Here is a 14,501-nt window from a genome sequence, read left to right on the forward strand (position 1 = left end):
TTTTGGAGCACATATTTAGAGTGTAGCCTACGCTAGTCTATAAAATCCTTCCCAGTACTCATGACTGACAGTTTGATAGATGTATAGATGTGTCTGTGTGCATTGAGGTGAAGAAGTGTGTGTTTGCGCGAGTGTAAGAGACTTGTTTTCTGTTTTACGCATGTGCGTGTTGTAGGTCTCTATGACAACAGGACTATTAAAGCCTTTAGTGGAGCAGGGGAGAGGGACACGCACAGGAGATTATCTGGACAGGTGCTCCGGCCGGCTTGTATCACCAAAATGTAGGCCATTGAAACGAATAACGAGTTCCCATATAAGAGGATATAATACACATGATTTTATTTTTATTCTGAGTAAAAAGGAGACGTACAAGCATCTGGTAGTGGTGAGTTCATTTCGATGTTTGGGTAACGGTACGGTTGTGCTTCTAATAATTTCAGACTTGCGCCTCATAATAAAGTGTGTAGGTTATTGCTTGTGGAAATAGTAGCCTATTCTAATGTTACACCATCGTGTTAGGCTTCTATGTTTCCTCTTGTATTGGAGCCTAGAGACCAGGCTATGTCTGTGTGTCACATCACGCAGTCCTGTTGTATCAGTAATATTCTACACGCTGCAATACATCTGCCAGTAACTCTAACAACAGTTAAGACAAGTTAGCCTATTTCACAATACGATCCCATAATAAAAATAATACAAACAACTGCACCTGTCCCAGGTTGAAGTGTTTATCCTGCGCCTATGCGTCATTTGGCCATGGGAGGGCCACGGGAGTCGTGAATACAGGTCCACTATAGTATTGTGTGACATATGATCTGTGAGTGTTCAGAAGTTGTATGCTTGTGATGTGTGCTCAAACAGTCGGGAATGCTATTCTATTTTAGTTTTATGAGGGATGCACCAAGTCGAACTGAACTGGTGTGAATTTAAATACAATGGACGTATGTATACCCTTGGAAGTATAATTATGGGGCTATCATCACAAATGGCCCTGCATATACAATGCTCCGGTTGATCTTCTATTGTTCTTCACGCTATTCCTTTGGAGAAGATGAGTCTGGTGCCAACGAGCACTAGGACCCAGGAGGAGTATGAGGACGACTTTGAGAAGGACCTGGATTGGCTGATCAGTGAGGAGGGGACAAACGATGGCCAGGTAGGTCCGTGTGGATTGGCTGATCAGCGAGAACGGGTGGACCAACGGCCAGGTAGGTCAGAGGGATTGGCTGATAAGCGGGAAGGGGAGGAGCGACGGGCCAGGTAGGTCAGAGGGATTGGCTGATAAGCGGGAAGGGGAGGAGCGACGGGCCAGGTAGGTCAGAGGGATTGGCTGATAAGCGGGAAGGGGAGGAGCGACGGGCCAGGTAGGTCAGAAGGATTGGCTGATAAGCGGGAAGGGGAGGACCGACGGCCAGGTAGGTCAGAAGGATTGACTGATAAGCCGGAAGGGGAGGACCGATGGCCAGGTAGGTCAGAGGGATTGGCTGATAAGCGGGAAGGGGAGGAGCGACGGCCAGGTAGGTCAGCGGGGATTAGCTGATCAGTGAGGACCCAGGGCTGCGTTAAGTACGTTTTTATGTTCTGGAACGTTCCACTGACCGGAAACGGTGCTGTACTGAACGTCCAGTTGAAAAAAGGGGAGGGGTTGGGTTGTGGGTTGGGCAACGCTGTCAGCATAGCCACTGCCTTTTAATGTCACTCATTGCTTCAAGCCACACCTTGCCACACCCACTAAATGGGAGCAAATGCACCTCAAAGTCTATTCAAGAACGTATAACAACGTTTTGGGGAAACGTGTCGTTCAGTACAAACCGTTCGGCAACGTAGCAAACGTTAAAGTGAACTGAATGCACCTCAGGAGCGACGGCCAAGTAGGTCAGTGAGCCGCTGGGTCGCCCAGCTTGCCCACTTCCTGTGACAATGTCACAGGGATCTTTTGAGTAGGAAGGCGAAAGCAACCAACTGTAAACAAAAGTTAAGGAGTGAAGTGGGGGAAAGTGCATCTGGGACAGCCGAAGGTCGGACACTGATGCGGTTTTCCAACAGCAAGTCTCAGTGCAACATGGCAGTGTTGCCAGTGTTTGTGGAGGTTTTTCTTTGTAATGTCGAAAATAAACACGTCTCCAACCCCCATATCACACACTCACAAACTGTAAATATAGTTGTTAACATTGTACTATCAATTGGTGAAAGAGAGCCACAAATATCACTTTCACCCCTATACATGAATGGCGGCAAAGTTGGTTCCTGTTTTAGTCAGGTCTTTGGTCATGATCACACGAGTCAAACAAAAACACCCTAATGATTGGTTGGCAATAGAGCCTCCCACAACGCAGGCAATGGCTGCAGGATGAAGTTGGTGAAGAGCAACTGCAGAAATACATTTGCAGTCAAAATTTCATGACTTTTGATCTGTTATAAAGCTCATACAGTCGTCATGCAAGCGCAAATCGGACTATTTTTGATCCCCATAATACAACACACTTTGGAAGGTGGTGACCAACGATGGTCACCAACCTGACAAAAGTGATCTGCTCAAATGCGCCCACAGTTTGTGGTGTTGTGTTACCGTGCGCCTGCATCTCAGTGTATGTGTGTGAAATCCAACCCACTGACACACATCCAGACACTTTCATTGGGCCACAGCTATAGGGCTCTGGACTGGGTACATTGATAACCACACACACATACACACAGTCGTCATGTCTCTCACAAAGTATCAAAGTACCTAATTAACATATCGTTTGCTGACACACTGTCTGCTGAGAGACTCAGGTGAATAGAACTCCGTCACTCCTCCTCAACAGGAACCTGACTACGAGGACATCGAGGCCGAAATAGACAAGGAGCTGAAGGAGGAGGGGAAGGAGGAAGAGAAGAAGCGAGGGAGGAAGGAGGACAAGAAAAGCCTGAAGGAGGAGAAGTGGGCGAGCGAGTCAGAGAAGGCGGAGGAAGAGGAGAGGTGGCCCTCGCCTATGGAACCTTTGGAGTTCGACTCTGACCGAGACAGTCCATATAAGGGCGGATCCCCCCTAGCGCCACCCCCTCCGGTGCTGGAAGACCAACCGGAAGAGGAGAAGAAGTACATCCTGGAGAAGATCCAGCTAGCCAATCGGCAGCTGCAGGACCAGGAAGCGCCGGACCTGACTCGGCGCCGACGCCTTCACTTCAAAGAAACGCTGGTGGATTTGGTAGTGGCGCCACTTGAGTACGAGAAAGACAGCAGCACCCCCCAAAAGACGGGGGTGGTAGAGCAGGTGAGCAGCACGGCCAGCAAGGAAATGGAGGTAGAGAGTGAGGTTTCAGGGAAGCTCTCTGAGCTGAAGATCACCCCTCGGGAAGGGGAAGGAGGAGGGCAGGGGCTCAAGGATGGGGGTGGTGGGGAGGCTGGCCAGAGTGGACCGGGGAAAGAGGGCAAAGTCCTGGTGGAGAAAGATGGCAAGTTTGACCTTGTCAGCCTGAAGGAGGTGGAGAGCCGTGGCCTGATGCTGCCACCTTTAGCGAGCTTCCCCAGCGACAACTCACGCTCGTCCTCCTGTCCAAGTGACCTAAGCCCGAACAAGACCCCCACATCCTCCCCGCTGCGTCCCATCTCTAGCACTATGTCCATAGGGATCGAGCACCACCGCGCCCCCAGACCTCCGGCCCAGCCCAGGAACCGGCCCAACTCGGCCAGTCACAGCCAGAGGGGCAGTGGGGGGAGGGGCACCAAGCGCAGGGTGCAGTCGGCCAACAGTGCCCCTACCCAGCAGGCCACCTTCACTCTCTCGCCCCAACAGAAGGAGCTACTGAACAAAATACAGGAGAGGAGAGAGAGGCTCGCCAGAGAGGTGGGGAGCACAGGACGTCCCAATGCTTATCATAAAAGATAAATCCCCTTTTCTGTTTTCCTGTGTAACTCTTTCTACCTCTCCCCCTTCTGCTTTTATATGATCCTCCTTGCTTCCCCTCTCTCTTTATCTCCCCGACTCCTCTCTCTCTCTTTCTCTCTCTCTATTTCTACCCCTGCCCGTTCTCTCAGGAGGAGCAGAGGAAGAGGGAGGAGGATGAGCAGAAGCGTAAGGAGAATGAGCTGGCGTTCCGGGCATGGCTGGTGAGGAAGAGGGAGCAGTTGCAGGAGGAGAAGAGGATCGACAGAGCCCAGGAGATGGAGAGAAGGAATGGCAGGGTACGCACAGGCCACTAGAGGGCGACACTAGCACACAACCACAGGCTGTAGTAGTACTGTAATTGTACTGTAGTAGTACTTTGTAGAAATCAGTGCTTTCAGCTAAATGTACATGCTATTTACTTAAATAATTTCATAAATAAAGGGAAGAAAGTTATTTTCTGATATGTATTATAAAGAAATGAAAAAGTTGTTATTGGGTATCTGTATGCTAAACTGCAATAATCTTTTGTGCAATCATATACTGCACCAGAAAGCTTGTGAAAAGCAAATCCAAGAAAGTAGGATAGTGAGTGAGAACCGTTTTGACTAGATTTTTCCCTGTGTCCCGCCTCCCTCAGAGGGAGCACAGTGACCCAGGCGAGGCCTTTAAGTCGTGGCTGCAGAGGAAACACGAACAACAACAGAGAGACAGACAGCTGGAGGAGATGAAGAGGCTGGAGGAGGAGAGTGGATTCTACATGCACAACCGAGAAGAGTGTGAACGAGCCTTCAAACTGTGAGTCCCTACTCAGTCTGTCTACTGTTGAAGGGCCTTGGAGATAGTCTGGACCATTGCTTTCCAAACCTGTTCCTGGAGAGCTGCCATCCTGTAGGTTTTCACTCCAACCTCAATCTAGCGCTCCTGATTCTAATAATTAGCTGGTTGATAAGCTGGATCATGTTAGTTACAACTGGGGTTGGAGTTAAAAACCTATAGCAGGGTAGCTCTTCAGGAACCGGGTTGGATCGCCCTGGTCCTGGACACTCAAGATCTTTTAAATAATGTGTCCGGTTCTCTCTCTCTCTCTCCTCAGGTGGCTGAAGAAGAAGCGGGCAGAGAAGCGGGCGGAGCAGCAGGCGGCCAGAGAGCGCTCCCGCAGGCTGGTGTTTGAGGAGCGGCGCGCCCGGCGCATGCATGACCTCCTGTGCACCGTCAACGAGACCAAGTCTTTCTGCTTCACTGAGCACCTGGCGTATCGCTTCTGAGCGGCTTCTGAACCCACCATTCGCAACATCATACCTCGAGAGGAAATAGTCGAGATCTGAGCAAAGCTAAGGGTACGGGGTACACAGAGACACATGAACACGGATGAAATTGTATACGACTTAGGGCCTACATAGTTGTCCATTTTTGCTCTATAAAGGTACAACTAATCTACACTTTTTCATAAGGAAACATTTTTTGGGGGGAGGGGGACAATCTGCTCCGTTGTCATTCATCCTGCATTGGACGGCTCCCATTGAAAAAGCATCGTCTCCATCCGAAAAAAACTAAATCTCAGTGTGGGCGAGGCCTAAGGGAGAGGGGAATCACCAAAGAAATCTAGTCTCTGTTCCAGTATCAACTAGCATACAACTTAAAATGAGGCATTTTTACTGAAAGTGAATCTTTAGATGGGATCAGCACTGTTGGCTACTGTTGAGAGAAGGGCTTTGTTTTCTACCTTTTCATTTGTCACAGATGATCCGTTTAAGACCTCCGAAGTTCTGTTCCCTTCGACGTTACCTCGTAAAACATGCACAACTCCTAAGGGTTCCGAATTGATCAGGCGTCGGGGATCAATCCCGTGCTCGCTGTCTACAGTATATAGAGATTATTTGATCAAATGAATGATTATAACCAAGGTGACTGGCTCAATAGTTGTGCGACGACAAATATATATACAGAATGTGATCATAGGTCTACTGTCTACTTGTTCTCTACATTGTCAACAGCCTCCTCTCTGTTGCTGATGCACTTTAACCTAGCCTACTAGAAGACATTGAGCTCACCAATGCCTGCAGTGCTAGTAGGTCGTCTCGGTGTGGGTAGCCCATATTGCCACTGTTACCACAATGCCTTTATAAACCCTTTGTCACTGAGTGTTTTTAAGTTTATTCTTAAATCTATCTTAAGTTAGGTCCTTTATAATAGTGGCATCTACGCCGACCACATTGTCTTCCGTCAGAGAGCGTCATTCTACGGCTTCATTCTGAAGATGTTTTGAGGGTGGGGTTGCTGCGAAGATTTTTTTGGGTGTGTGCATTTTTTCCCGATTTCTCAGTGGGTGCTGGAGCACCCCTACTTCCCGCGGCTATTTGATTTGAGACAATGCACTGACTATAGATGCTAAGAGATTTAAAAAGAACGATGGTTTGATACGGCATACATCATTTGTAATTAGACAAGTCTGAGTTGGAACAGTCAGTTCTATGAATAATTCACCTCTATGTTCATCCTGATATTTAAGATCGATTTAATTATCGTCATATTCATGCTTAGATTTTCAAATACATTTTTGTAAAACCACTACATGAAATGCTGTTGGTTTACAACTGAACCTATAGACAATGTGTTCACAAATTGTAAACAATTTACACATTCCCAAATAATAAAGGACACGGTTTAAGTTATTTATTGAAATATTGTCTTTTTAATTTATAAGTACACATTAACAACAAAAGAGATGGATACAACAATTTGTTTGTGCTACAGCAATTTATATTTAAATATTAGTGAGTGGCCATCCTCCCTATCAAAAGATAAGATAAAACCCCTAATCTAACTTAAAATGCATAAGTTACGTATAGTTAGCAGTTGTAATCATTGAAATATCATAGTACACAAGGCACGTTCATTCCATTGGATTTTAACAGTGTGTGTGCCTGTCTGTCTATTTTGACCCAGGAAATGAGGAAGTTTCGAAAGGAAAGGACACCTATAAGTCACCTTAAAATAGGAATTCCTTTAAACAGGAATGAACGACATCTTTTATTAAAAAGCTTCTAATATCAAATGCCGACAATTGCAATAGCAGCTGTCTATCTTAAAAACAGACACGTAAAACACACAACAACAACAACAACACACTCCATGCCCGTGTGTCAGCTAACTTGTAAACAGTTATCTTGCTCGGCGTTTTGATTGCAATTGACGGGAGGGATTAGCTCTGGTCCAAGGCGTTAGTAAGGCTTGCTAACGCCATGGACCATAGCTAGGGAGGGATGTGAGTCACGAAGACGGTGTCTCTTCACCACACCACAAACGAGAAGAAAGTGCACGGGAAAATAGTGACAGATCAGTTCAGTCATCCTTGTCAGTCACCGAAAGGGATTTACAGCTCCCTGTTTGTAAAGAAATGCCTGACCTCTTTCTCTCGGTGAATGCATATACTCCAGCCAATGTTTCAGTGAATAAGTAGATGAAACATATCAACTGTGTTTACACTGCCTGAAGGAGATAATCCCACGACCGATTTGTTTTATGAGTTCATGTTTGAAACGTTATAAACAGCCCGTTGTCTTTTCTATAACAAGAGAACGGCAATGCCGATTGCTGTTCTTCTCTTTCGCTTGATCACAGTGCAGTAAGAACTGTGCATACGTATGACAGGTCTGTGCTGTAACAACCTTGTGCCCGCGCACACCCGCACACTACACAAAGTCATCACAAAGGGAACTGAGCATTTTAAGTCGTCGCAAAGTGACCTGGACCTCATAAAGTCATCACAAAGTCAACTGGACCTTATAAAGTCATCACAAAGGGAACTGAGCATTTTAAGTCGTCGCAAAGTGACCTGGACCTCATAAAGTCATCACAAAGTCAACTGGACCTTATAAAGTCATCAAAGTCAACTGGACCTTATAAAGTCATCACAAAGTCAACTGGACCTTATAAAGTCATCACAAAGTCAACTGGACCTTATAAAGTCATCACAAAGTCAACTGGACCTTATAAAGTCATCACAAAGTCAACTGGACCTTATAAAGTCATCACAAAGTCAACTGGACCTTATAAAGTGTGAGGCACAATGACTGGGTTTCACCCCAACAGAGAGAGAGAGAGAGAGAGTCAATGGAAAGAAAAACAAAGACCCAAACGCGAACTCAAGTACTGGTATGTACAGAAGGAGAAAAAAAATCACAACAACCGACCAAAAGCCACGACGGCAACACAAACAACTATATAACCTTGCACTTCAAACAGTACAAAAATAAAATTGTTCTGATCCAAACTTCATTAAATAAATAGATAGATATAAAGATTTGGGGGGTGCTGGGCTGGGGGCCGGCGGACTACTACAGCTCGTCTTTGGGGTTGATGTTGAGGCTTGTGTCCCACTGTGATTGGCTGCTCTGGTTGTCCAACGCCTGCATCACCTCATCTGCCTGCAGGCGCTCCTAGAGGAGAAAGAGAGAGGGAGGGAGAAAAGAGAGGAGGAGTTATGTCTCGTGACATAAACATCTTCCCGAAATAATTATCTTCCTAACTAAAGAGCAATAAATATATCCCTAAATCAATAGCCATTATAAACATCTTGTACATAACATGATGTACTATACTCTAGACATGTGTCTCTGTGAAAGACATAATCAAAGAAGACATTATGATAGGGCCACGGCTGTAGTGTGTTTACCAGTTCTCTGAAGAGGGGGTCCAGGGTGAACCACAGGGCCACGGCACACCTCTGCCCCCTGGTGACGGCCCTCACTCCATGGGGGTTCTCCCCGCCAGACGAGAACCCCACCATACGACCACACTTTGGCTTCACCTGTGCCTAGGGGAGGAGGAGGGGGGAGACCAGGGTCAGTACCTGACTGTCGTGGTGGAATGGGATCACATTGGACGTGGGAAATTCCAACTTTATTTAGACGAGGCTCCAAACAAAGAAAGGGTAAGACAGTAAGACTAATAAAAACATGCGAAAAGACGGGCACTTCACTCTTCAAATTTTTTTTTGATTTCCCTTCTCAGGAGAGGACTCACTGTGACTGTTTTGGCGTCCATTTCTGTGAAGATGAACTCTCCTCCCTCAAAGTCTCCATTCAGGTACAGCAGAGCACTTAGGACACAATGAAAACCATTGAAAATGTGTTCGAGCCATGACTATTTAACACTAGGTAACGGTAATAATATGGTGCCATTGAAGGCGCAAATATGTTTCAATGTTGTTAGGAGGCAGCTTAGCCATGGACCAGAGCTTGTACCCTAAGCTGCTTCCTAACTACATTGAAATATATATTGTATATTATAAATATAAATGTATATTCATCGCAGAAAAATGAAGGCCCAGAGCTAGGTGGTAACCTGTAGTCTCTGTAGGTGTAGGCTGGTGGTTCTTTCCAGCACTCGTTGGCCTCTGGGTCTAACAGACAGTTGTCAGCGTGGATGGGATGGCTCAGGTCATTTCTATGGTCCTGTTGCCCTATACCAAACAGACATAAAACTTATATTAAACCCAAAACAGAGACCAACTTTATTAACCCCAAAACAGCACCAAACCGAGACGAACTTGACTAAAGCAACAAAGAGGCAAACTAAACCAAATCTGACTAAACCTACATGCTCAAACTCTCAAAGTCACATAATGCTCCATTTTGTGTGACACTATAATGAAAGGTTGATAATGATATAATGATACCATTACAGGGTTGGGGTCAATTCCATTTAAATGAAGTAAATTCGGGAAGTAAACTGAATTCCAAAATGTTTCTCAAGTCAAGAATTTCATTATAATTAGTAGCATCACTGGCGACTTGGCTCACCTGTGATTGCGGTCCGGCACACCAGGTGTGTGTAGGAGAAGTGGAGCGTCGAGTTGAGCAGGAAGTAGGACTCGATGATGCGTCTGGCCCTCTCACTGGCATCATAGAACAGACGAGCGCTCCTCAATGGGACACGGCCCTCGTAGCCGTACTGCAGGTAACACAGTAGAAACATGGGTAAATATTCACTCAGCATGTTGCCAAGGATAGAACCGCACTGGCCAGTCTGGCTAGTAGACTGCAACTTCTACTAGCCTGGGTGACACTCTGCACTTTTTCCAAAGTTTGTTTGGAAAAAAATTCTACTAGCCCAGTCTGAAAAATACGAGCCTCAGGCTAGCAGGGTATCTTAATTTGCATCCCTGCTTGTAAGGAACCAAAAATATTCTGTAGTTGCCATTTAATCTTCTCCATTGTGTCTATGTATAGGCGCGTTGCTTACCTGCAGTGTTTTAAGCACAGTGGCTCCCTCAAACCTCTCGTTGGGAGTGTGAGGAGACATCTTCCCTCGGTATCCGTCTCCTGCCATAGTGACAGTCTGTAGACCAAACAAGAGCACTGAACCCCTGGCTCTCATATTCTAGAAATGCATTTATCAAGTACCAAACAATGGCCATGTTCACAAAGTGCACTAAGGGCCAGTTTTCTGGACACGGATTAAGCCTCGTCCTGGACTAAAAAGCATACTTGACGGAGAATACTCCATTGAAAGCGCTTTTCAGTTCAAGGATTAGGCCTGATATGTGTCTGGGGAACCGGCCCATAGTGTTCACTGTAAACCTGTAACGACACACTAAATAGCGATCAATTGAAATGCACGTTTACACACAGTACAATTCATGATAGTGAATATTTGGATGTAGTTCTGTCCTTGAGCTGTTCTTGTCTATCAATGTTCTGTATTTTGCCATGTTTCATGTTTTGTGTGGAACCCCAGGAAGAGTAGCTGCTGCTTTCGCAACAACATAAGATTCAGCAGTCTTACATGGGCCAGGTTTGTGAGCTCGGCACACTCGTCCACAGATATGACATCATCCAGAAGAACCCTCTGAGTTCCGTTCAGGGCCTTTGAGTTCTGGACCAGCTGCACACTGTCATACACCAAGGGCCCTCCTACAGTACACACGCAGACAAACACACACACCAGTACAGAGGATGAGGGCAAAGCGTTAACTCATCTATGCTGGAACACATTCATCTGTCAAGTTGTTTACATCATGGGTTAGTTCAATCTAAATTCTGCTTTATTTGCAGAGTCCTATAAACCTCTCCTCAGAGTCAAGCCGTTCCATGTATTTCAACCATTCCAGAGCTAGCACACATTTGTCAACCGATCAAGTGTGCTAGTTCATGGTCTACCACGAAATTGTGAAGCGTCCGGTGGTCCCCGAGGAGAGGTTGGAAAAGCATTGGTGTCGGGAACAGAGGATGTCCTACCTTCTCTGAGCTCCTGTGGTGGGGCCAGAGTGAAGTTCTTCTTTTCTGAGATGGGTACATACTCCATCCATCCATCGGTACCAGAGGGGATCCTGGGGGGAATGCAAGAACAGAGCACGGAGCCACATAAACAGGCAGACAGTACATGCTTATAACAAGGCTGAGGACAATCATTCGGGCTGCGGTAGGCCTTCAGTGTCTTCTTATGTTACATCTACGGAAGTAGCTAGCAGACAAATACATGTGTATTTGAGTCTTTGTATTTGAAATACTTATTTTCTGTCTGAGTATTTTTCAAATAATGTGGCCGAATTGGCTACTTCTATTTGACGTGTTTAAAAGTATTTCCAAATATATTCCGATATTCAACTGACTTATATACTTGTTTAAATACAAGTAAAATAAAAGTATATATATATATATATATATATATATATATATATATATATATATATATATATATATATATAAATACTTACTCTGAAATGTCTTTGAAAGTAATTGAAATACCCTAAATAGTATTTATTGGGAGCATATATAGAATGTGCAACTATTTGCCACAACAGATTACACAAGATGCATGCCATACTGAAAGTATCCAATAGATGTCAGTGGTGTATACCACACAAAGCAGAGGTACTACAGTCAAATACGACACAGGACATAATACAGTTTTCATTCATTTATTATTGTCTAAAAGTGAAAAGAATCACTTGAGTCTAAACTATTTATCTGACACAGCGTTGTCCTTGTGAACTACACATCTGATATTCATTAATATACAGGACATTCCATGGGGCAACTATTGAACACGTTAACATTTCCAAGAGGATATTTCTGGGTTTGCTCACCTGTTCGAATCCTCTCTTCCACCTGTGCTGGTCCAGTAATGCTACAAGACAAGGTAAAACACTGACAGATCAGAATTGTACATTTTAGTCATTTAGCGGATGCTCTTGTTCTGAGCAACTTACAGTTATAGCGCTCATCTTAAGGTATCTAGGTTAGACAACCACATATTACAGGCATAGAAAGTAAACCTAAGCTGAGTGTACAAAACATTAGGAACACCTTCCTAATATTGAGTTGCACCCCCTTTTGCCCCGTCGAAAAGTCTCAATTCGTCGGGGCATGGACTCTACAAGTTCTCGAAAGAGTTCCACAGGGATACTGTCCCATGTTGACTACAATGCTTCCCACAATTGTGTCAAGTTGGCTGGATGTCCTTTGGGTGGTGGACCATTCCTGATACACACGGGACACTTTTGAGCGTGAAAAACCCTGCAGTGTTGAAATTCCAGACACATCCCGTTCAAAGGCACTTAATTATTTTGACTTGCCAATTCACACTCTGAATGGGACACATGCACAATCCATGTCTCACTTGTCTGAATCAGGGATGGGCTGGCCCCTTTTTCTCGGCCCACGGACCAATTTCAGCAATATATACAGTACCAGTCAAAAGTTTGGACACACCTACTCATTCAAGGGTTTTTTCTTTATTTTTTACTATTTATACATTGTAGAATAATAGTGAAGACTTAAACTATGAAATAACACATATGGAATCATGTAGTAACCAAAAAAGTGTCCAAATGTAAATGTAATCCAAATGTATTTTATATTTGAGATTCTTCAAACTAGCCACCCTTTGCCTTGATGACAGCTTTGTACACTGTTGGCATTCTCTCAACCAGCTTCATGAGGTAGTCACCTGGAATGCATTTCAAATTAACAGGTGTGCCTTGTTAAAAGTTCATTTGTGGAATTTCTTTCCTTCTTAATGTGTTTGAGCCAAGCAGTTGTGTTGTGACAAGGTAGGGGTGGTATACAGAATATAGCCCTATCTGGTAAAAGACCAAGTCCATATTATGGCAAGAACAGCTCAAATAAGCAAAGAGAAACGACAGTCCATCATTAAGACATGAAGATCAGTCAATCTGGAAAATGTCAAGAAGGAAACCACTACTAAAGGACACCAATAATAAGAAGAAGCTTGGGCCAAGAAACACGAGCAATGGACATTAGACTGGTGGAAATCTGACCTTTGGTCTGATTAATCCAATTTGAGATTTTTGGTTCTAACCGCCATGTCTTTGTGAGATGCAGAGTAGGTGAACGGATGATCTCTGCATGTATGGTTCCCACCATGAACTATAGAGGGGGTGTGATGGTGTGGGGGTGCTTTGCTGGTGACACTGTCAGTGACTTATTTTGAATTCAAGGCACACTTAACCAGCATGGCTACGACAGCATTCTGCAGCGATACGCCATCCCATCCCGTTTGCGATTAGTGGGATGTCTGTTAGTTTTGATGTCTTCAATATAATTCCACAATGTAGAAAATAGTACAAATAAAGAAAAACCCTGGAATGAGTAGGTGTGTCCAAACATTTGACTGGTACTGTCTATATATTTTTTTGGAATTAAGTCTAGGTCTCAACGTACTGCTGAGAGTTAAAATAATAGAATACACAAGGTACAATTTTGAAATTTGGTTGTGCATCAGCAGTCACCATTTAGCCCATGTCGGCTTAATTGCCTCCATCCTATGGCAAAATGTGTAGAATAGCAGGAAATGACCTATAAAACCGCTAATTGTTACCTTCACTGTCAAGAGGGGGGCCCGCTACAATGACTTGAAGTGGATTTAACAAGTGTCATCAAAAGGGTTCACCTGGATTCAGCCGGTCAGTCTGTCATGTTCCTAATGTTGTGTACACTCAGTGTATATACTATATACAAACTCTTTATATTATAATATATATACTACATCTATACTACAACTATGTGGAATAGATGCAGATCCAGGAGCATTAAAGTGCAAAAAGTACATGAATGAAAAGCTGGAGCACCAATGGTTTTCCATCATGGCCTCTAGGTGGTGCTGTGTCCTGCGGCTATAATGGTGTAACTACCAGGCACCTGTTACTGTCCTACATACAGCCCATATGTATCAACAAGTGTCACAGAGTAGGAGTGCTCATCTAGGATCAGACCCCACCCCCCTCAACTTAATCTTATTAATTGTGATCTAAAAAGCCAAACGGATCCTAAATCAGTAATCTGGCCCCAGCGCGCTGGCTCTCATTTTCTGTGTCCCTATTTCAAAGATGACTCGTTCCAGTAACAGGACCAGAAACGTCACCCCCAATTGACCTTTCAGTAGTCATGGAAGCCATTCACAAGTATCAGAGACAGCCCAAAAAGTTCAAAATAAGAGGCTGAGTTTCCATTTTGTCATCAATGCACTGTACTCACCCCCTCTGTAAATTCCACCTGCATGTTCTCACTGCCAATCACTAGTAGCTCCAGCTCCTGCTTATGGCGTCTCAGGTACCACTCGGCCTTCTATAGAAACACAGAGATATCGGGCAGCCATGTTAAT

General features: G+C 44.7%; 2 protein-coding genes across 6 annotated transcripts in view; one reads left to right on the forward strand and one right to left on the reverse strand.

The window, feature by feature from the left end:
* Positions 1 to 206: 206 nt before the first annotated feature.
* ccdc181 (coiled-coil domain containing 181) lies at positions 207 to 6,544 on the forward strand. Of its 2 annotated transcripts, XM_020498518.2 has the most exons (6): positions 207 to 385; positions 1,052 to 1,156; positions 2,808 to 3,830; positions 4,022 to 4,168; positions 4,510 to 4,667; positions 4,966 to 6,544. In XM_020498518.2, the coding sequence occupies exons 2-6, from the start codon at positions 1,052 to 1,054 to the stop codon at positions 5,135 to 5,137; spliced, it is 1,605 nt and encodes a 534-aa protein (XP_020354107.1). In that variant the 5' UTR covers positions 207 to 385; the 3' UTR covers positions 5,138 to 6,544. The 2 variants fall into 2 exon arrangements, with proteins under 2 accessions (XP_020354107.1, XP_031642239.1); XM_031786379.1 differs by lacking the exon at positions 207 to 385 and having other exon boundaries at positions 395 to 1,156.
* The window catches only part of LOC109902278 (prolyl 3-hydroxylase 2), a 90,506-nt gene continuing 82,535 nt past the window's right edge, over positions 6,531 to 14,501 (reverse strand). The window contains exons 6-16 of one of the 4 annotated variants that reach the window (XR_004202431.1): positions 14,375 to 14,464; positions 11,965 to 12,005; positions 11,114 to 11,205; positions 10,662 to 10,789; positions 10,119 to 10,214; positions 9,677 to 9,827; positions 9,219 to 9,336; positions 8,898 to 8,973; positions 8,548 to 8,688; positions 7,922 to 8,311; positions 6,531 to 7,891 (exon numbers count right to left, since the gene is read on the reverse strand). Coding sequence is in view for 1 of the 4 variants with exons in the window: in XM_020498521.2 (XP_020354110.1) it covers positions 8,210 to 8,311; positions 8,548 to 8,688; positions 8,898 to 8,973; positions 9,219 to 9,336; positions 9,677 to 9,827; positions 10,119 to 10,214; positions 10,662 to 10,789; positions 11,114 to 11,205; positions 11,965 to 12,005; positions 14,375 to 14,464 (1,035 nt within the window). In the remaining 3 variants the exon portion in view is untranslated. Of the gene's footprint in view, positions 8,312 to 8,547; positions 8,689 to 8,897; positions 8,974 to 9,218; positions 9,337 to 9,676; positions 9,828 to 10,118; positions 10,215 to 10,661; positions 10,790 to 11,113; positions 11,206 to 11,964; positions 12,006 to 14,374; positions 14,465 to 14,501 lie in introns of all 4 variants that reach the window. The other 3 variants (XR_004202432.1, XR_004202433.1, XM_020498521.2) reach the window with 3 other exon arrangements.

This window comes from Oncorhynchus kisutch, linkage group LG13, assembly GCF_002021735.2.
Source record: "Oncorhynchus kisutch isolate 150728-3 linkage group LG13, Okis_V2, whole genome shotgun sequence".
NCBI lineage: Eukaryota > Metazoa > Chordata > Actinopteri > Salmoniformes > Salmonidae > Oncorhynchus > Oncorhynchus kisutch.